This window comes from Danio rerio, chromosome 15 (genome assembly GCF_049306965.1).
Source record: "Danio rerio strain Tuebingen ecotype United States chromosome 15, GRCz12tu, whole genome shotgun sequence".
Taxonomy (NCBI): Eukaryota; Metazoa; Chordata; class Actinopteri; order Cypriniformes; family Danionidae; genus Danio; species Danio rerio.
Window position 1 is genome coordinate 36233923 of NC_133190.1, and position 24750 is coordinate 36258672.

The window sequence follows — 24750 nt, forward strand, 5'->3', positions numbered from 1 at the left end:
AGCTCATGAAGTCCAGTCTGCCTGACCTTTGAGTTTCACGAGTCAAAGACAATGAGAAGAGTTTTTTCGTCGTCCCTCTTAAGACATTAGCGCCACTCAGTCTTGCCCTTCTGCGACAGACCATTAACCCTCTTGACTTTGACAAAAGAAGATGCATTTGTTTATAATGCTCAAATAAGGCCCCCCATGCGGAGTCAAAACAATTAGCTTCTTTTCAGGAATGAGATGCATGTGCTTTGCAGTGCATGTTAAAATAAGGTTTAACTTATAACTTGCAAACCACAGAGGCAACTAAATAAAATGTAAATCTAATGAGTATTAAACAGAAAGACCATATCATTACTGAAGACTGTTCCTATCCCTTAAACATAACATTTCAGATTTTGCCATTAAAAAGACATTTTAAGCAACCTCAAGTAAAGAGACATTATTTGTGTCAACTGTCATTAGCATTACACTTGATTTTAGAGAATTAATAGAGTTAATTGTGTTTTTAATGTAATGTATGCTATGATATTGAATGTATACTTACCGGCAACTTTATTAGGTGCATCTTACTAGTACGGGGTTGGACCCCGTTTTGCCTTCAGAACTGCCTCAATACTTCTTGGCATAGATTCAACAAGGTACTGGAAATATTCCTCAAAGCAGATTAGAGTTACTGTTGCCTTTCTGTAAACTTGAATCGGACGGGCCATTCTCCTATGACCTCAAATACTCAGACCAGCCCGTCTGGCACCAACATATGCCACGATCAAAGTTATTTAAATCCCCTTCCTTTCCCATTCTGTTGCTCGCTGCAGCAGATCGTCTTGACCATGTCTACATGCCTAAATGCGCTGAGTTGCTGCCATGTGATTGGTTGATTAGAAATCCACGTTAATGAGCAATTGGACAGGTGTACCTAATAAAGTGGACGGTGAGTGTATTTGCAGTACTTGTTTTTTTATGACATATGTGATATAGATGCTAATGTAATTATGCGGTGAAGCCAAAAATAAATTTCCACTTAATAAAAAAAGTCATAATTTGTGTCGTGTTATCATTCAAAAAGTCTGAGGTCTGTAATTTTTCTTTTCAGAAATAAATATCCTGTTTTAGTAAGGACGTATTTAACTGATCAAACTTCTAATGTTACAAAAATAAAAAAAGTTTTCATTAAAATATTAAGAGGACACATTTAGTCCATCACTGATATTAATAAAAAAAAGATCAAATGGAAATAATAAGAAAAGCAATGGTCCACATACTGAGCCTTGCAGGAATTCATATTGTGACACCTCTTCATTGAAAAAGGTCAGGTATGTAAAATTTCAAACCATGCCAGTTCAATCCTAATGGCAGAATAATTTTCAAGATTATCCATTAGACTAAATCTTAAAGAACAAATTAGATTTTAAACATATCTTAAAATGTATCTTAAAATATAAATTGTTTAATTTATAGAAACATTTACATTTTTTCTGTATTTTGATTATATAAATGCAGACTTTATGGGCATAATATTTCTTAAAAAAAAATTTTCTTTGTCCAACAACATAATTAATGCAGTAAATATAATGCTAACAATGAAAAATTAATCATATTTATTAATACTACTAAGTAATATTTGTCATTTAATTACTAAATTTAAAAGTACATACTAATAAATCCTTTAATATCTAATATTGCATTTTTTTACAATATTTATTTTCAAAGTACTTTTTATGTTTGTTCATAATATCAAATAAACAAAGTGTGTATTTATACATCATAATGGAGCTATTAGTATATTGCACAAATGAACAATTATATCCTACTGAGACAAAAAGTTTTTTTTTTGTTTTTTTTTTTTCCTGTGATTTCCTACATCCTTTGGGTAAAAAAAAAACTACAATTTAGAGTTTTTACATTTTGTTTTTATTTTTAATTTTACAGCATGTCCACGGTAGTAGACCACAGGACCATTGTAGTTCGAAACGACCGCCACTCAGACAAAAAAAAAATGTACAGGATATGGCTGTAAACGGATATTAATCCAATAATAATGTAACAAAAAAAAACAAAAGCCATTTTTTCCTTTTGTATTGAAACTCCTGAAACAGTTTAGTCAGAAAGAGAGCCAAACAAAAAATAACTAAATAAATAAGAAGTGATATTAATTCAAAACAAAAGTGATTTAAACCTGATTGTTATTCTCTAATTGTCTCTAACTCTCTAATTGTCAGACTCTTAATCAGAGTCTCCCTCGACTATTTTTTAAAGAATCCTCTCTGCTTCAGTTCTGCCTCCTATAACATGCAGTCATTAATTACGTTAAGATGGTCCTGGTGTCCACAATAGTGGACATTTAAAAAAGGATGGTATTTTGAAACACAAACAAGTTAACAGCTTTGAAAGCTAAATGTATTGTTGTAATAATAATAGTAAAAAACATTTAAAAAGCTCAATTTTACATGCCTCTCTCCTTCCCATAAAATGTGCTTTTTTGTATGTCAGCCATTTTGTATGCAGTGTAAGAAGTAGTTCCTGGCATGCCAGCCAATCAAATGACATATCACTAGAAAGCCCAGGATGTCCTCTGAACAATACAACAGGACTTGACAGAGTGGTTTAAAAAATTCAAAGAAAATTCAGGAAAATGCAGTGTCCATTACAGAAGACACAAGCCAATGGTCGGGGTCTCGGGAGGATATAGAATAAAACTTCTAATAAATTACAGCAAAGTGTCAACAAATACTGTAACTTGTCCAAAACACAACAACCCCCCGCCCCCCAAAAAAATCAAGTGTCAATTTCCATAGATGATTGATTTTTCCTCACAAAAGTTTGATAGCCCTCGGGAATCCGTTCTTCATCCGGAATGAATGGTATTCAATAACCCGGCATCAGTTACAACAGCCCTTTCCTCCCTGTCAGTCGTGAGAAAATACACTAGTCATGGCAACTGGACCGGTATGAGTCAGTCCCACCAGATCAGCTCATCATTGTTATCTTGCACGGCAGACAGAATGGCCGAGGAGCACAACTGCACCGCCGCAAATTGGCCACATTGTAAATCTCAGCACTGGCCCATTGACATGGAAATGAGGAGTCAAGTGCCTGGCTTTGGCACCGCTCTGGGCTTCATGCCACGGCCATGCCACCCACTGAGTGTGCCAGCCTCCGCCACAGAGAGAATGTAGCAATATGTCATCCTTCAGGCCACCAGCCATAATCCGTTTGCTGAACTGCTTCAAATCCAGGTCAGATAAGACCCCGAGGAGCAAGAAAATCCTCCTGTTTTTGTGTTACAGCAGTCGTCCACTGTCATACATAGTGGCTTTTCTCACAAGGATATGGCCAGGCGGCTGGAGATGCTGATTTTTTTTTTTTTTTTTACAATTCCAGGATGTATGCAGACAAAAATCCACATTAAAAAGTATAAATAACTCTATTAGTTCTGTTGGACACCATTTGTGCAAACGTTTGCATAGAGCGCCACCAAATGGTGAAGAAGCGAAATGCATATTAAAAGGAATTGAGTGAAATAGCAACTGTTTAAGTTTAATATACAGTGCCCAGCATAATATTTTGGTGACTAAAATATTATTTTAATAAATATATCTGTTTAATTAGTCTGTTTTGTTCAAATGCACCAAAATATCTTACCTACATTGACTGAAAAAATGGCTAAAAATATTCATTTTCAAAATGGGGTGTATTCAATTATGCTGAGAACTGTGAGAACTGAGAACTGCTGTGTTATGATTTATATAATATACTGTATATAAATATATACAGCAATGAAAAAAATTAAGAGACCACTTGACAAACTTTCAAAAGTTTGTGATTTATGTTGACTTTTGAGTAAAATGTATGCTTTTTTTTATAATACTAATGAACAAAAATAAATAAAAATGTTGCTTTTCTAGCAATAAAACTTTAAATCTTTATGTGTATTTTATTATCCAATGTTTTATCTTCAGGTAAGATTGAAAAAACTTTGAAAAAATAAACAAATTAACAAATTAACATATATATATATATATATATATATATATATATATATATATATATATATATATATATATATATATATATATATATATATATATATATATGCATGTATGTATGTATGTATATATACATAAAATATATATAAAATATTTCACAGTATTTCTGTTAATATATTTTTTTCTTCTTTTTCTTCTCTTTTAGAAAGCCTTAACAGTTTTTAATTTTTGAAAACCATTTTAAGGTCAAAATGATTAGCCCCCTTAAGCAATATTTTTTTTCCGATTGTCTAGAGAACAAACCATCATTATACAACAACTTGCCTTTTTACCCTAACCTGCCTAAATCTAGATATGCCTTTAAATGTCACTTTAAGCAGAATACTAGTGTCTGGAAAATATATCTAGTAAAACTTTATGTATTGTCATCATGGCAAAGATGAAAGAAATCAGTTATTAGAAATAAGTTATTAAAACTATTATGTTTAGAAATGTGTTGAAAAAAACTCTCCGTGAAACAGAAATTGGGGGGTGGGGGGAATATAAAGGGGCTAATAATTCAAGAGGGCTAATAATTCTGACTTTAACTCTATATTTAGAATTATATATGAAGAGTTCAAATGCAAAAACAACCTCTAAGTGTCGTCTGAAATGTTCTTCTAAAATGAGCCTTTTTCTCTGGCTCCTGTGTGCAGGTCTAGTCATTTCACATTCATGGTTCTTTTCATTGTCTTTAAAGTGAAATAATTGAATATAAACATAGGAGGCTGATTTTAAAATGGTCATTTTTGAAGAAAATTTCAGATATTACTAATAGGCCTTCGCAACTGAACTTTATTTATATGCATATACATATGCACGGCTTATTGAGAGGGTGCAAATGGGGCAAGGTCAGCGTTCACATGAGGGGCTCCACATTCTTTCACACGTCCGTCTTAAATCAAGCATGACCACAGAATGAGTAAAAGACAGAGAGAGTGAAGCACGTGCAGCACAGAGGGGAGCGGGACCTAACAAACTCAGACAACCATCTGAACCACGAGTCCTTCACAGCTCACCTGCCCAAAAAATGTTATTTTACATAGTCTTTTCTTGTACAAAAAAAGTAGGGGTTGTTTCATTTGTTTTGTTTTGTTTTGTTTTAGAAATACATTATTTTATTTTTTATTTATTTTTAACTATTTTATTATAAGATATTATTTTAAAATCATATTTTTTGTGTGAAGCGCTCTGACAATTGAGTTTTGAAGGTGCTATATAAAAATAAAATATTATTATTTTATTTTATTTTAGTCAATAATTTTATTTCTAGACATAATTTTAAAATCATATATTTTTGTGTGAAGCGCTTTGAGATTTAAGTTTTATTCATTTTCTTATCGGCTTAGTCCCTTTATTAATCCGGGGTCGCCACAGCGGAATGAACCGCCAACTTATGCAGCAAGTTTTTACGCAGCGGATGCCCTTCCAGCCGCAACACATTTCTGGGGGAGATCCACACACACATTCACACACACACTCATACACTATGGACAATTTAGCTTACCCATTTCACCTGTACCGCATGTCTTTGGACTGTGGGGGAAACTGGAGCACCCGGAGGAAACCCACGCGAAGAGAACATGCAAACTCCACACAGAAACGCCAACTGAGCCGAGGTTCGAACCAGCGACCCAGCGACCTTCTTGCTGTGAGGCGACAGCACTACCTACTGCGCCACTGCCTCGCCCAGATTTAAGTTTTAAAAGTGCTATATTAAAAAAATTACTTTGTTTTATTTCGTTTTTATTTTAGTTAATTGTTTATTTTTTATAAATAATATAAGGCAACACGGTGGCTCAGTGATTAGCACTGTCGCCTGACAGCAAGGTCACTGGTTCGAGTCAGAGTTTCCCCTTGTGTTGGCGTTGGTTTCCTCTGGGTGCTTCGGTTTCCCCCACAGTCCAAAGACATGCATTATAGGTGAATTGAAGACACTAAACTGGCCGTAGTGTATGTGTGAATGAGAGTGTTTGGGTGTTTCTCAGTACTGGGCTGCAGCTGGATGGGCATCGGCTGTGTAAAACATATGCTGGATAAGTTGGCGGTTCATTACACTGTGGCAACCCCTGATAAATTAAGGGACTAAGCCAAAAGAAAATGAATGAATGAATGAAATAATATTAAAATCATAAATTTATTTACATTTACTCAGTTATTTAATGATTATGACTTCAACAATACAATATTTTAATACATGTCCTTCTAAAACTTCCCTAAGAGTTTACCTATTTATTTCAGAGGCCTGCCTCTTCTTTTATTGCAGGCAGTAACTCTTTTCAGAATGACACTCGATAGATACAACCACCTTTTATTACACTTTCCAATTAAACTAATAATAAACTAAATAAATCCATGCATATAAACACATAAACGCATTTCTAAACAAAAGTTTGAATATCTAATGTCTAAACTCTGATATCATTTATCTTTGCCATGATGACAGAACATAATATTTAACAAGATATTGCTCAAGATACTAGTGTACAGCTTAAAGTGACATATAAAGGCTTAACCTACCCTACCATGTAGGCAAGTTAGGGTAATTAGGCAAGTTGTGTGACGATGGTTTGTTCTGTAGACTATCTGGAAAAAATATTGCTTAAAAGGACTAATAATATTGACCTTAAAATGATTTTAAAAAATAAATAAAAACAGCTTTTATTCTAGCCTAAATAAAACAAATAAGACTTTCTCCAGCAGAAAAAAAAAATTATAGAAAATACTGTGAAAAATTCCTTGCTCTGTTAAACATCATTTGAAAATATTTAAAAAAAGAAAACAAATGCAGGAGCGCTGATAATTTTGACTTCAGCTGTATGTATACAATATGTACCATATGTCTACAATAGTGACTTTAAAGTATGTAAATATTGGAAAGTATCATTTCGAAAAACATCTGGGTAATAGTGAAAAAATATGTCAAACTGGACAATGGTAACTTTGCTCTTATGTAGTGATAAGAACAGAGTAACAGGGTGTGACGGCCTCAACTCTACTCTTTGTCCTGGTTATCTGTGGTATGAATGGAATGGGACATTTTTACAGGATCTCTTATCCAGCATGGTAGGGAATACGCTCTTGTGTTTTTATATGTACGTCCACGTGACGCTTCTTTAAAGGCTTGGGATGGTGAGGTCACAGGTTGCCAACAGTCACTTCAGGCATGAGGTTCAGAGAAAGACGTAAATCACCCGTGACTGGCTCCAACCAAATGGGGCTGTAAGTAATGGAAGGCTAAGTTCATTACTAAATAGACAGTTGCTCTGACAGGACATTCCACGATGACTGTGACTATGATAGATGCATTGAAAATCTTCGCTTTATGGCATTAACAGTCTATTGAATACACCGTTAAAGTTGATGGATCACTGATTATTATTCGTTCAGTCTTCACTATAAAATATGCTGCGGTACTCACAGCTGACATGTGTTGAGGCACTATGATGGTATTAAGTTAACTTATTAAGTATTGCAAATTTAAGTGGATTGAAAATTACACTATTACGTTGTCGCAAAAAAAACTCAAGAACTGTGTTGTTTCTAACCCAAGCTCATTATTAAAATGTACCCCTATATACACTTCTGGAGATCGTGAAATACGTCGCGGGAGGCAACTTTTTTCCAGTTTTTGTTTTCGTGAATCCACCAAAGGCTGCTGTGTACACTTTTTCAGATCCACCCCCTTCCTTAAACCCAACCCAAGTGTTTTCAAAAGCACAGATTGCCCCAATCTCTCAGCCCGGCGTTGACCAATCGTTTAAAAAAAAAAAAAAAAAAAAAAACATTTTGGCATTTTGGCTATTTGTTTACATGATGACACTTTGGGAGTATAAAAAGGGCACGTTTAAACACAGGATTCAAAGTGCCCGTTTCTGAAAACTAAGTGCACATGCAGGTTATTTGTTCTTTTTATGGATATACAGTAAGAGCCTAAATTATTAGTAAACTATTAGTAGAAAAGTAAGTTCTTTTTAAAATATCTCCCAAGTTTAGCAGAGCAAGTAAGGTCAAATTTCACATTATATTTTATTATATTTTATCCTCTGGAAAACATATTATTTATTTTGCCCAATCATTTTCCTAATTAAACCAAACATGCCTAATTTACCACATTAACCTAATTAAGCCTCTAAATTTTACTTTAAACTAAATATCATCTTGTACAATAAATAGAAAAATATTATGTACTGTCATCACGAATTTAGGGTTTGTTTACACCTGTAGTTCAGTTCTCTTGGTTGGGTCAGGACCAAACAAGAAAAAGATATATTTGGTCCTGGTATACATTGCATTCACACTGAGATTTTTTTAAGACTAAACCTAAAGGTAATAGAAAAATCAACTTAAAATAACAATTTACTCACGAGTTGGACCTCAACTATAGCTTTCAAGTATGATTTAATCTACAAAAAAAAAAACTAATCTTGCTAAATATTAAATTAATTTCAAAACAAAAAGTACAAATCTATGTTATAGAGGAATTTACTTCTTAATTACTTTTTTTTAGTTTATTTAACTGTTAATGTAGCCGTTTACACTATTTACTACATTCTTATTACTTGCCTATTATAAATACATTAATTGTTTATTAGCACTTAGAAAGTATGGTCTTATTTTACAACCCTATCAAATACTTAAACCCAACCACTTCCTTAATAACTTACTAACTATTAATAAACAGATCATTTGTAAATAATTGAGCTAAAAGTCTAAGTAAATAGTTTGTTAAAAGCGTGAATTGTACATTAAAATAAACTATTACCATGTATTTAACAAAACTGCCAAACACTTCCTGAAATTTCCACACTGTTACAAATTCTTGCTCCCGTCCTTTGTTTTAATTGAAATTTGATTTAATCTCAACTTACATCAATAAAACTGACTAAAACATTAAGCTAAACTTCGAATTACTTTATTAAATTAGTTGAATCCTGCGCTGTAAAAAAAGAAAAACAAGTTGATTCAACTTAAAATTTTAAGGCAACCAGCCTTATTGAGTCAAGTGCAGTACTTGGGTTGAAAGTTGAACTCAAAAAAAGTTCTGCTGCAAGTTGCCTTACAATTCTGAGTTGAGTCAACTTTTTTTACCCTGTGAATATTTTATTAAAATAGGTTAAAGCTACATTAATATATTTGTTGCCTTGACTTTTTGACTATTTTAGAGTGCAGGCTTCCCATGACCTTTTTTGTTAAAATGATCAATAAACAGATGAAGCATACTACCATATTTTAAGTAATTTAAACTATATTAATCTCCAGCATTTAACATTCAGCCTTATAGATAGCAAACATAAACCAGAACACTTGAAGAATATGGATGAAGGAACGAACGATCGAATATACTCTGTAAAAAAAAAATCTGGGTTCCACACAATCGATTTGTGTTGGGACAACATGAAGGAATTTAGTTAGCTTGTTACAAATTTAAGTAGATTGCACATAAAACAATTAAGTTGTCACCAAAAAAACTCAAGAATCGTGTTGTTTTCAGCTAATTTTTCAACTCAAGCAGACTGAACAAAGAGCAAACACCATTTTTGAGTGTATAAATATGTTGAATTGAAAGCAATTCGGAATAAAAATGTCAACACAAAAATGTAAACTTCACACAGCCAAGCTTTAAAAAATAAATAAATAAATCGCAAAAGGCCAATTAAACTTGTCTCCATCCTCACCTCAGTGCTGCTGCTCTCCTCCTCAGCCTCATAACTGCTCCTGCTGGTGAGTGGAGGTTTGCTTCCAGATCTTTCTTCTCCAACTCCTTGTCCACAGGTTCCTTTCCTTCTCAGCTTCTCCAATCCAGCCCTGTTTCTCCTGGAGCAGGCCTGAAGCTCTTTGCATTTGGGCAAAACCTCATTGCCATCATGGAAAACCACATCCTGGCCTTCATCTTCAGAAGAGGTCTCAAACGCATCTGAACTCTCGGTGGCTCTGGAGTTCTGGATCAAACCCAAAAAGTCATTGTAATCTGCAAAGGTAATGGAGCTGGGTTTGTGTTTGATGATTCGGGGTAGATCGGACCCTTTGGAAACTGGCAAAGGAGCAGAGTAGGGGTGCTTGAGGTGGGACGATCCCACTGGAGAGGATGTAAAAGAGTAAGCGGGGTTTGAAATGGATCTGATTTTTGAACTAGAGAAAGGGTAGGAGGTCAATGATACGTTTGAGGGATCAACATCAGCGTTGTTGGTCAGAGGACTACCCGAGGGAGTCAAAAAATGGCTTTTCATGTGAGATTCATGATTAATTCCGTTCAACTTGGGGTTTGGACTTGAAATTGAATCTGAAGCACTTTTGATGCATGTTTTAGTCTTTTCCTTTGTGAGATGATTTGAGATTTGAATACAAGGGCCGTCTTTGCTGATTTGTGAGGATACAGTTTGACTGATCTCTCTTTCCAGTGAACTTTTATTTTTCAGTTCCAGTTTGGTTTGGTCTTCCAAAGGATCATCTGTGATTGAGAGGGAATTAGGAGTGTTTTTTGAGGTCTGGTTACAAGCCTTGGTTGAGTCCGCCATTGAAAGCTCTCCGGAGAAAGTCATTTTGAGCGCTGAAGATCGTCGCTCCTCTAAAGCCATCATGGGTGGATTGTCCATGTTTCAGTCTACTGTTTGGAGCTAGGCATATGGAATATCCAGAAAAGTCTTTGTATTATTCCAGAAACTGCCATGTTTGTCATGTTCCACCATTTGGACTGAACGGGTTTCTTTGTGAAAGTCAGGGCTTTGTGTTAATCATGCTGAAAAGAAAGAACAGAAATTGTCATTAATTTAGCATTACATGCTTTTATGATTTTTTTAAATATGTGTTTGCTAATTTAGCATACGTAAAAACAGTGTTCACTGAAAAAAAAATCTTCTATTAATTTACCCTCAGGCCATTCAATGTGTAGGTCCCTTTTCTTCCTAATTAAAACTTTAAAGAAGATTTTAGCTGAAATTGTGGTCTTTGGGCATTCAGTTTAATCATTTCGCTTCCCAAGGCCTGAATGCAACATCAGGATCTGAATTAATTTTGTAATTGTTTTGGCCTTGTTTTTTTGGCTTTCAAAGGTTTGACAGTCACTTTAATGTTCTGAATCACAAACAACCACAGTTTCATTCTGAAACTTTAATATCCTGCTGAAGGCACTGGATTGCCTGAGGGTGAAAGTAAATTAACAGAAAATATATATTATTTTGGTAAACTATCCACTTTAAGAGCATCTAATCAACAGCTTAATCAGACTGGGAAACCAGAAATGCACCCCATAAGATTTTAAGTTATTTTTTTACATATTTTTGTGAGATAATATGGAACTGCAGAAGCATCATTACAACAAAAACTCAAAATAGATCAGTGCTTCTCATGGTATTTCATAGAAAAACCTTCGTATTTCACAGATAATTACTCAAACTAGGGATGCAAAATTGAATTTTTGACCAATACTGATAAATAAAACAAAATTCTTTATATTCAAAGGCTAATAACCGATATATTGGCCAATAAATATAAATATAAAAATTTCAACCTAGTAATAGGAAACACCTATACACTCATTCACAAATACACTCATACACTTTCAAAGGAAACCTACGCAAACATGGGGAGAACATCCAAATTCCCAGTACTGGTTTGCAGCTGGAAGGGCATCCGCTGCGTAAAACATTCATTCATTCTCCTTCGGCTTAATCCCTTTATGTATCAGGGGTCGCCACAGCAGAATGAACAGCCAAGTCATGCAGCATATGTTTTACAGAGCGGATGCCCTTCCCGCTGCAACCCAGTACTGGGAAACATCCATACACAACTCATTAACACACAAACACTACAGACAATTTAGTTTACCCAATTCTCCTATAGCACATGTCTTTGTGGGAGAAACTTCACGCAGAAATGCCAACTGACCCTGCTGAGGCTCGAATCAGCAACCTTCTAGCTGTGAGGCAATTGTGCTACCCACTGCGCCACCGTGACGCTCCCCAAACAGCATTTTTTTATGTATTGTATATGTAAATGTAAATATGAGGAGAAATCAGGACAAAAAGGAACAATGTATCATTAGGAAACCAAAAAAAAAAATTAAAGTTGTAAAACGCAAGAAAATCAATGGTATCACATCAGAAACTATTTTAGAACCTGAATGTCTACGAGCGAATCCCACAGAGCCAGAAAAGTGATAACGGCATCCCAAAGTGGCAGAGAGGGAATAACTGGGACTCTTGCACAAGTAGAGGAGGGAATAACAGGGGATCTGAGGGGTTGAACATCTGGCTCGGGCTGAGAGCGTTCAAGTCTGGATCTGTTGAAAGCACGACGGTGGTGACATCAGTGCTATGAGGAATCCAGCCCTTCGCTCTCCAGTGGCTGATTTACAATGCACCCGTCCATTCATCACACGACCTAAATGTCCCAGACCAGGCTGTGGTTAGCGATCCTGCTAACCCCCTCATTACCCCCCAAAACACGGTCCGCAAAAACACACATTAAACCAGAGGAAGAGTCTGATTGGTGGAGAAAAGAAAGAACATTCCTTTCTGACACTTTGGCTCAAGAACATCATCTAGACAGATGAACTGTGAAAGACCAAGATTATTCCTGGCAGGATGTTTCTATCGAGGGGCTACGAGCGTGAAATCATGCCACTCACTGGCGCTTTATTAAGACGTGATTGGTTTGCTTTGTCAGATTGATCAGTTTAAACGCGAAGTGTATCTGACAGGCCAGATCATTCCAGAGGCGAATGCTATCGTGTTGAAAGTGGCGGTGGAAGAAATGACTAATAAAATCTGATTTAAAAAAAAAATATAAAACAGAAGATTCATATGATTAAAAGGTTTACATATTTTGAATGCTGTACTTCATTTCCATCTTTTTTTAATCCTTAAATAGATTTTTTTAATTCCGGACAAAGATTAATCGATTAATCATATCAAAAATAAAAGTTTGTTTTAATATGAGATATATTCATTTATTCATTTTCCATTGGCTTAGTCTCTATTTCAGAGGTTGCCACAGTGGAAGGAACCACAAACACAGAGGATGCCCTTCCAGCCGCAACCCAGTACTGGGAAACACCCATACACACTCATTCACACACATGCTCAAACACTATGGCCAGTTTAGTTTACCCAATTCACCTATAGGGCATGTCATGGACTGTGGAGGAAACCCATGTGACTAAAAGTTCTATTCATTAATTCATTCATTTTCTTTTCAGCATAGTCCCTTTATTGATCCGGGGTGGCCCCAGCGGAATGAACCGCCAACTTATCCAACAAGATTTTATGCAGCGGATGCCATTTCAGCCACAACCCATCTCTGGGAAACATCCACACACACACTCATTCAAACAATACGGACAATTTAGCCTACTCAGTTCACCTGTACTGCATGTCTTTGGACTGTGGGGGAAACCGGAGCACCCGGAGGAAACCCACGCGAACGCAGGGAGAACATGCAAACTCCACACGGAAACGCCAACTGACCCAGCCGAGGCTCGAACCAGCGACCCAGCGATCTTCTTGCTATGAGGCATCAGCACTACCTACTGTGCCGCCTAAAAGTTATGTGTGTTAAATATATTCATTAAAACTTTTTTTCCATAGGTATTTAAATTTACATATAATCTGTTCAATATGCATACCTATTTTATGTCTACATAATCAATATACATAGTACACACACATATATTATGTCAAAATGAACTTTTATTTTAGATGTGAATAATCGCGATGACCAAAAATTTCATGTAGTCTGACAACTACATATGCATGTAATTAAATATAAGGCATGAAAACAGATATTCGCTGTTTTAACCATAAAAATGGCTACATATTTTAACCATATAAGTGATCTTTATGGACACAAACCAAATTACTCATTTATTTTTGTAATAGTCATTAATTGGTAGTTACAATGCGCTCAACAAAGAAAAACTATAGAGAGATGATTTAAAAATGTTAAAAAGACTACAACAAAACAAGAGAAGCATTACAAATTAAACTAAAGTAAAATAAAAATAGAAAATAAAAACAAACTTTGTTAATATTTATACTATTTTTCATCTACAAAAAAAAAACTTTTTTTTGGATGCAGTGATTTCATCATTTTTAATCCTTTTAAATATTTTCATATTTATTAAATATGAAAAATGTTATGTAGTCTGACAACTATATTTGCACGTAAAAGTGCTTTAAGTAGATTTTGACTCTTTTAAAGCCTAAAAATACCATAATATGTTTGCAGATATTTACTGTAGGAAACATGCTAAGTGAACATTCTCGTTTATCTAAAAAACAATGCTGAAGCTTTAAAAATCTCTGTTACATGCTGGAATGTCTGTCTTTGTTTTGGTTTACCCATTGCCAATTTAGCCAATCATATTTCAGAATCCCAGGTTGCCTTTGGGCAAAACAGTGTATTTTCAATTTTTCAGTCAGAAAAGCTCTCAAAGTATGAATCCGTGCGCCCTCAGTGGACAGTAGCAGGAGGACTCTGAAATAAGTTCTACATGAGCATATTAATAAGAAAATGATATAAATATTACGACCGTAAACATTAGGTGAGAAGGTTACATTGTAACCCCATGTCCTAACAACACGCTACGTGATGAGATTTACAGTGTTAAGCAATTTTGCATCATACGAAACACGACAGAAATTTAAATACCGCCATTCAGAAGCACAGAATAGTGCACTCACTGCACTCCAGCTAAATGGTAAGGTTTATAATTTAATTCATACATTTCAAACCTCTTTAACATTATCAAAATGACATGCTTATCACTGATATGTGTTGGCTTGCACTACGTCACAGTTCAAAAGTTCAATTTATTTATTTTCAAAATCTGAGGTAAACTATCTGCTGCTGCTTTCAGTATATGGCAATAAATGCCATTTAAAATGGCATTCAAACTCACTTTATTGGCATTAAACACTGAATAAAGCACATGAGGTGTACATGAGGAGATCATTGTCAGTTTATCAGTTTGTTAGCTGCAAGAAACAGATGTTTCTAAAATATACATATTTCAGGTGTTGTTTACAACAAAAACTTCTTTTAATATGGAAAATTCCTCTTATCGCGTACCATTGCTTTTATGTATAACACAATTTCATTGGCCTTAAATCAGCCTTTAGGCTCAATTATCAGGTTAGCTCATGTTGGTGTCGTCAATCTGCTAACCTGCACTTGACTGTGTTTTGATCCAGGAATGCAATACCTTCTTCAACCACTGGGTGTCAAACTTACAAACTGCACCTTCAGGGCTGGAGCAAGCTGAACTGCTGCTCTAGGCAGAGGATGATCACGCCGCCCTCAACCCCAATGTAAAAAACGAAAGTGACTGGTTATGAAAATGAAGTGAGGTGTCGCAGACCTCTACTCTGCCGCCCTATGCACGGATATAACTGAGGATGCGCGGGAGCTGAGGGAGGTGTCACGGACACCGCCCTCTCTATTCTGCTTTCCTATGCGCGGATATAACTGAGTGAGGACGCGCGGGTGTCTTGGACCTCTATACTGCCGCCCTATGCGCAAATATAACTGAGGACACAGGTGCTGATGGAGGTGTTGCTGACGCCGCCCTCTCTATTCTGTCGCAAATGCACAAATATAACTGAGGAAGCGGGTGGTGAGGGAGGTGTCGCGGACATAACTGAGGACGCGGGTGGTAAGGGAGGTGTCGGGGATGCCGCCCTCTCTATACTGCCACCCTAGGCGGCTGCCTAGGTCGCCTCTATGGACGCACCGACCCTGTGCACCTTTGTATATAAGACATGTAAACAGACATTCACACTTTTAACTATGAAAATGGCTAAATCTTTCAGCCATAAAAATCTCTATAGAAACAAACCAAACTACTCATATATTTTTGTGACAGTCATTCATTGGTAGTTGCAATGCGCTCAAAAAAAAGTTAAACTATAGAGACAGTTTTGAAAATGATTAGTCATTCTATTGTTGACTACAAAAACTAACAATCTAGAACCCCCACACCACAAAAAGATGTTGAAACACACACACAAATGTATCAATAAATCAATCTGTAAAAAAAAAAAAAAAAAAAAGGTCAAACAGACATACTTCACTGACTGATACACTTATCTTCAACAAAGAGTTTCCTTTCATGCACCTTTCAAAATCAAGCATTAGCGATCATCGACAGATGGAAATACTGAATACTCCAGTGTGCTCTCAAGCATGCATAGAAAATCCCAGCTGAGTCTGTTAGTGTGCTGTATCTGTGGCGTTAAATGTGAGAAGGGGCCAGCTGGCAAGCCCTGACTCTGGCCTTCACATTTAACACGTTGCATTGTGCTGCGCTCTCAATCTGCATTTATCACACACACACACTCACACCCACTCTCAAAAAAACATGGTCTAATTTCATCAAGAGAAAGAAAACACACACCTGCCCATAACAAAACCTCAGGGCTTTAACCTTTAAAAGCTGATAAGAACAATGACCAAACAGCGGACAAGGTCAGTGACTCACAGCCACCTACAGCTTCCCACGTGCACGTGAAATGCATGCAAAGAATAGCTGGCTCTGCTTTCACCTGTAGTTGGTTTTGTTTGGACAATCGGATCACAAGTGGACGAAGAAAATGCAAAAATGGTTTATTTATCCATGCTTTTTTGTCAATTTAAACTTACTTTCCTGATTTATTTGATGGGAATCTATGGGTGGATGTGTGCATGGATTTTTTTCAAATTTGTTGATCTGATATTGCGAAATAACCTCACAATTTGTAGCACAATGGAGATGCACAAAAAAAGAGAATGGAAAACTATACAAACAGAAGAAGCTTTCATTTCTGCTCTAATATATAATAATCTCTAATAATCTATAAATTACCAGCTTTCTGTAAGAATTTTTTCATCTATTTATGCTTTTGAATTGCATTATGGGACCTTTGATCGTTCCTTGAACATCTGTTGATGTTAAAAAGTTTAAGAAGTGACATTTATTGACATTTTTAATAGTTTGAAGTGATATATGATCTGTATTGGTGTTGTAAATCACTGTACAAAAACCTGGCAATAAACTGACAGTGCTTTTTTTGTTATTATACAGATTTCTCTCTGTATTATTTCTTACACAATATATTGATTCAAACTATTGGAAGGTCAATGAATGTCATTTTGTTAACCAGCAGAGTTGAATTTTCATCATTGACAGTCAACAGAGCAGATATGAAGGTCCTGTAATGCATTTCATAAGTGTAAATAAATGGAAGTGAAAACTGTGAATCATACATTATTGGACCAGTTAGTTTGATTTGTTTAATCTTGGACTGCATGGTGAAAGAACATTGCGCTGTTTAGACGTTTTTCATTTTTAAACCAAACCAATGATTGACCTTAATGTCAAATTGACATCAAATTGACATCTAAAATTGGCACTGCAGGCTCATTGTGGATACGTACTACTGTCTACATTTCTGGAGAGTGCAAATTATGCAGCCAGAGGTACGTCTCTAAAACGAATGCTACGGGGCGGTATGAAGTTGCAGACGGCTTCTGTTTATTTTAGCGCTACCAGCTGATCGCTTACCTCTGTATGAATGTTTTTTTCTGGTGTTACCTGTTTGCCCAGTAGCTCGCTGTGTACAGTACATCAGAGCGGAGTTGACAACGAGGTTCGAGTCCAGCAAACAATGGTTGCAGAAAACAGGTATAACAAAAGCAAAAAAATAAAGGAATAAATAAATAAACAAATAAACAGGCTGAAAATGTGGTAAAATCATGCAGCTGCAACAGCTTTTCTTTTTCTAGATTGCTTTTGAAAACACTATCGGTTGGGTAAGTTGGTCAGTCATTCAGTCGAGAGCAAGTGTAAATTAGTAAGTGAAATGTATATTGCGCCCTCTGGTGGATTTACTCGAGAAGAGAACATGCAAGAGGAATTTGAGCGTACACAGTGGCCTCTGGTGAATTTGCAAAAACAAAAACTGTGAGCAGACATACCTCCGGTTCCGTATTTCTCTGTCCCCAGAAATGTAAAAATATCTAGGTATCTGCAATGAGCCTGGGTTAAAAATTGGCATCAAAAATTAATAACAGTGTTTTTTGATGCCAATGTTAGATGTCAAATTTATGTTGTTTTGACATTATGGTAGTTTAAATAAATTGTAGGGATCCAAAAGAAAATTCTTGTTTGGTTATTTTGGTGGCCAAAAGAGCATCAGGGTATAGATGTCAAAAGGTTTTGACATCAAATCGATTTGCATTTTTTACATATTTTTGATTTGTTTTTTGATGCCTTTTTGACATCAAGATGTCTCTTGGGAATGTATAAATCCTGTCTGTCTCACATGCTTTAAGAAAAATAGATGAAAAGTCGGTGGTCTCTTGTGGTTGTTTGAACACATCTGACCACATGAGGGTTTTCACTGACCTCTGGAAGTGGTTGAAAGTGGACATGTCCTAAAGACCCTAATTTGTTTACACCTGTGTATAGAGTTATCTACAAAAACGGATCTCAGTACCAGCTGTAAACAATGCCTATAATGTAATGAAATACACAACACTTCAACACATGTCATATTTTTAAATATTATATGAATTACAGTGTATTACAGATATTAAGTTACACGCAAATTCATATTTTGGGAAACTCTCCTGTAATTACGCTAATTGTTTGCTGATTGCTATGCATTTTTAATGGAGCTCATAATTTGAAATTGAATGTTTACACTTAAAAAAAAATCACAAACCAGATAGACATGTAAAATAACCTAGTGAAGACAATGAGATGATTATAGCGAAGAAATGTAGATGACCAGTTACAAAACATAATATATACCTTTAAATGGAATTAAATTACAGTTTAATGTTTCTTATTTATTTTATTTACTAGCAAGACCTGGCAACCTAAGTGAGACAAGATGAGCATCATTTATAGGATTTCATATCCATTTCAACATATTTATATATTAAAGCCTAATTAAAATCTGCTTACTTTATGTAATGTTTTTTTTTGCGATCAATTTAATTATTTTTTAAGTGAATACTCTCATTGCCCTGCAAAATTATACAGTAAACTAATATGTGCCTAATTATAAAAATTACATTCAGTCATTTTAAGTGATAATGGTGTTACTAATTTTTTAAAGTAAAGTTAAATTGTAGCTTTTAAGAAAAGGGGGGTTTCTAAACAGACTTTATTATGCCTCTGATAGACACAAATGCTCAAAAAATGACATGGAAAGAGGTACATCTCATTTGGTTTGCCAGATCACACTAGAAAGGAAACAATAAATAAGAGAAAGGTGGAAAAAGTAGCACAACTACTTTATCGTGAAAATAATAAGCCACATACTATAATAACTGCGACCCACATACTGTATGCCTACTTTTTTAATTCTATCAACTGAATCAATTAAGTCAACTGAATCAAGTAAGTCACTTACTGTACACAACATTTCCTATAAAAAGAGGACATGGCAACACTTGAACCAAAAACTGTGCAAAGCAGCGTTGCAATCATAAACAAAACACAATGCCTTTGTTTATGGTGGATTAGTTATAATCAGGGCTTGGCATTAACTTTTTTGATCACAAGCCACTCTGGCTAGAAGTTTTCCAACATTACAAGCCACTCGCCATTTTCACTAGCCACACTTTTATTGTCATGAATATAAATATATTTTATTGTTGAAAGTATATTTTATACACATAAATATGACTTTGACATGCTAAAATTACTTGATTTAGATTTTGTGTTATCTCCACATGCCTCCTCATTCATTTCACTTTTTTTGTGTCGTGAATGAGCTCAATAATCATGGGCAAATAGGCAAATATAGCTGCATACTACACTTTTTATTTTAAAACAAACATATGCACAGTAATCTGTCCAGGCTAAAGGTGCCAGATCACCAGTTAACTATACATAAATGGGGACTTAATACCCCATTAAAGCAATGTTATTGTAAAAAAATGATAATTAAACCATATTAACGCAAAAAAAAGAAGATAAAAAAACATATTGTGTGATAATGAAAGGATGATTACACACACGGTTAATCTGTTCAAAGATTGCTTAAAGCGAAAGCAATCGATGCTGCTTACAAAAAGACAAATCTGGAACTCTTGAAAGCAGCAAGACTGTGGGTGCATGTTCATCACTTTTTGTCTAGTCCATCTGAAAGAGAACCGATCACATCAGTTGTGTTTCTAGACACAGTTGCTTCACGCAAGGAATAGGGGGCGCGCGCACGTTTTAAACAGCCATGCGCATCACCTCAGCTGTTAGCGTGGGTGATCATCCTCTCATTCAGTATTCACCTGCTTTCTATTGCTCGCACGATACAATTATTTTTACCAGTTGCTTCCCAATTCTAAGATCCCCTTTGCATGCATATAGGACCATCCTTATTGTCAAACCCTGCTTTTAAGAATTATTGTCTGGGAAAAAACATTTTCAACCAGCCAAAGTGGCCAGTGGGAGTATCTTACCCGCCACCGCTGAAATCTACCGGCATTTGGCGGGTTGGCAATTGTTAATGTCAAGCTCTGGTTATAATCAACAACCATAATCATTCATTGTGTCACTGTAACATCACCATTTTATCGAATGGATATCAAATGGTATTAATGAATAATAGTTTCAAACATTGAAATTTGAGTCATGTTTTATAGACACAAAATTATAATTTAGTGAATCCACTTCCATATATTGAAATGTTGTTGTCAATCCTGAAGCTTGTGTACAGCTGTAAATACCAAGATTATAAAGTCGAACCATTTTTTAATCAACAAAAATAATAATTTATTCAGCAAAAATCCGGAATGTCACAGCATAAGACCATGTGAAGACGTTAAAAGTACACACGCTATTATAGACATAAAATCATGTTTAAGAAATCCCTGGAAAGGAGGTACATTTCTTTGGGGTTGCCAGATCTTGCTAGAAAAGAAAACCCTAAATAAGAGCAAGGTGAAAAATCAAAAATGCTTCTTCTTGAATAAATAAACCCTATACCAAATTAATTGTGGCCCACATATGCCTACTTTATTAATTCTATAAACTGAATGCCAAAAGACGTACAACAAATTGCATTTAAAAGTGGACATGGCAACAATTTATGCAAACCATTTGCAAAGCACCCTTACAAACGTAAACAAAGCACAATGCCTTTGTTTATGATGGATTAGTTATAATCACCAACCATAACAAGTCACTGACAACTGTATGATTACTTTGGAGATATCACGTAGTAGAAATACACTGCAAAGCTGCTGCTGACTAAACTTCCAGTTACTTTCCAGTTGCTCTCAATAAGAGAAAAAGTTGTCCTTCATGAGAAGCAGTGTTGCAAGTGTAACCCTGATTTGATCTAGTCCTCTCACCTCCTTTCCTTTAGCCCGTTTCTCTGTAAAGCCACAGAAAAAGGAGGCCTCCTCATTCCCAGCTGTATAAAAGACTTGATCCAAACAGCCAAAGAGGATTCTGCACTGTGAATGTCACTCAAGCCTTCTACAAGTTTCTCGTTGAGCGCAAAGTGTTGCAAGACATGAAAAGGGGCGAGTGGTGTTTTCTTTACACTTTACACACTGTGAGTGACTGTTAACGCCGCCATTCCCATTCACTTTGCAGAGATTGTTATTAATTCATTACACAGCGTATGTTTCGACAGTACTGTAACGGTCCTGTAAAAACATACTGTGCAAACGAGTTACTGGCACGTGGAAGGTGAAGTAATCCTGCTTCTCCTCATACACACGTCTGAGTACATCAAGTGTTAAAAAAGTTCTTTCAAAATTCTATTAGTTATTTCAACTGAATAAAGTGATTGATGTGAACTAAATGTTGTTTTATAAACATTTCATAACTAAAACTTCATCATTATATGACCTATTTTAAGAAATAGCTAAACTGTGCTAGAAACATGTTGTCTTACCTTAAAATAAGGAATTTTGTGTGTGTCTTACAGGTCCTGCATGCCTTATTTTCTCTCTTTAGAGAAAATTAAATTAAATTAAATTAAATTAAATAGAATTAAATAGAATTAAATTAAACTAAATTAAATTAAATTAAATTAAATTAAATTAAATTAAATTAAATTAAATTAAATTAAATTAAATTAAATTAAATTAAATTAAATAAATTAAATTAAATTAAATTAAATTAAACACTTTGAAATTAAATAAACTCATTATTTCAACAGGTACATACAATGTATGTCCTGAAAAAATAATTGATTTAATTTAATTTAATTTATTTTACCATTATCTTTCAAAATTTAGTTACTCACATGCAAATTACCCCATATACATAAGAAAATGTTAAACAATTTTTAAAGCAATTCTCCAAATTTCGCTATCCTATTTAAAAAAATCTTAATCTTTAAATATATTAGATAAGCTCAATATCCCAATAGGTAATATAATAAATATATATATATATATATATATATATATATATATATATATATATATATATATATATATATATATATATATATATATATATATATATATATATATATATATATATATATAATATTATAATAATAATTTGATTTAATTCAAATAGCAAGATGTATTTTATTAACCATTTAAAAATATTTTATATATATATATATATATATATATATATATATATATATATATATATATATATATATATATATATRTRTATATATATATATATATATATATATATATATATATTTTTTTTTTTTTTTTTTTTTTACAGTTTTAGTTTGTTACAATCTAGATAAGTTAATGTACCTGTGTTTATTTTTGTATACTTGTAAAAATAAATAAAATTATAATAAACTGTAAAGTATATTATAGTCACATTGTGAAAATGTGATTCTAAGATACAAAGTTGCAATTATGAGGAATAAAGCTTAAATTGGGACTAACATTCAATGTTGGGAGGACTAGGTCAAACTGCAAGATATTAATTGGAAGATATAAAGTTGCAACTATGAGAGACAGTGTAGCAACAATTAATATATATAAAAAATAAAAGTTAAATTATACATACACAAAAAAAACAAAGTCAGTTACTCACATAACAACAAATCTATAATGCAAAATTTCAACAAAGTCATCTAAAGATGTTGAACAAAAAGAGAACAATGTTTTCCATCAAGCATCTAAATTTCACTTTTACACTTTTACACACACACTTTTTTACAAAAAAAAAAAAAAAAAAAGTATACATATTAATTTGTCACACTTTTACCAAAACAAACTTCAAAATATCCATTCGCACAGTGTGGAAGTATATTTAACTAAACAAATACTAAAAATTTGAAATCCGATAAGCTTTAAATCCCAACAGATATTTAAAAATGTCATCTAAAATTTAAAAATAAAGTAAACAAAATAAACTCAAAGACTTGAAATAAACAAGAATGATAATTACAAAAACATAATTTAGGTATAATTATTTGTCACTTGGTCATGACAACGTCTTTAGTTCATTGTAACTTTTTAAACCAAGTAAATCATGTTCTAACTTAATTTTTTGAGTTATGCAAGCTGTTTAGTCAGTTTAATGTAGAGTAAGTTCTAATGACTCATAAGGTTAATTTGATTTAACTTAAAAATTTAAGGCAACCAATTCAATTTAATTCACAGTGTAATAACAAATTTATATCTAAACATTTAATGCAAAAACTGTTTAAAACATTCATAAAAACGTATGTTATTAATTTATTTATTTTTCATTTGAATAAAATTTTTTACTTAATAATTTTGGATTAAACCATTCTCAACATGGACGTAAAAAAATCAAAATAATCTCCCCAAAAAAATTTGTAAATTGTAAAAATGACACTCACAAAAATATATTACATACAGATATATAATAAAAATGTTTTAAAATGCATGAAAAATGGAATTATAACAATAATTAGGTCAAACAATTTTTAAAATTAAAATCTTACATTTATTAAAAGTTTTCGTCAGTCAGACTCTAATATCGTATCGGTTTAAAATAATTAAAAATATCAAAAATACATAACACTCTATGGATTCTAAAAAGCTCTGATTATTTCAAAGTTAAATAAATACATCATAGCCATCTAAATGTCAACAACAAACTCAACAATGTTTTCCAGCAAGCCTCAAAATTAACTTACCACACGCTTTCGTCAAGACTAACTTCAAAATATCCACAGTCTCCTCTATCGGTAACCTAAACCGACATCCACCTGCACCCAAGAACTGACGTCTCTGTCCAACAAACTGACTTACTAATAAATACACAACAAAACAACATCTCACCTCAGAATGTCCTGGAAACTCCATCACCCGTCATGGTCACGATGAGTATCCCGAAATGTGTCCAATGTCCTGTTAAAACCTGGAAACATGCATTGGGACGTCCTCAGCTCTCGATATCGTCTCTCTTTCCTCTTCTCCTCAGATATTCAAAGCAACTCCTCCGCAGAGGGAGAGGTGCTGTCATCACAAATTCCCCAAAATCCCCACAGGCAACGGGAAGCCTCAGCATGCAGTGACTAAGTCATTCAGAGTAAGAGTGGAAGGAGAGGAAGAATGTATAGCTGTTAGACTGATGGTTTGGAGGAGGAGTTACAACTAAAGAGAAAGTGAGGGAGAGAGAGAGACTTTGACTTTTAAAGCCCTTTTAATCAAACAATTCAAAGCTGAACAAATACACTATCAAGAAATGCAATTAATGCAAAATAATGAGGTAACACTTGACAATACAGGACATGCAGTTCATGTATTAACTCTCATGTCTAAGGACATTTGCGGTTTGCTCAAA

At 34.2% G+C, this 24750-nt stretch overlaps 1 protein-coding gene across 1 annotated transcript in view; it reads right to left on the bottom strand.

Annotated features, from left to right (window-relative positions):
• stard13b (StAR related lipid transfer domain containing 13b) overlaps positions 1–24503 on the bottom strand; it is a 173797-nt gene extending 149294 nt beyond the window's left edge. The window contains exons 1-2 of the mRNA XM_005157638.6: positions 24246–24503; positions 9692–10752 (exon numbers count right to left, since the gene is read on the bottom strand). Of these exons, the coding sequence (XP_005157695.1) occupies positions 9692–10609 (918 nt within the window). The 5' untranslated portion in view covers positions 10610–10752; positions 24246–24503. The remainder of the gene's footprint in view (positions 1–9691; positions 10753–24245) is intronic.
• Positions 24504–24750: the final 247 nt, after the last annotated feature.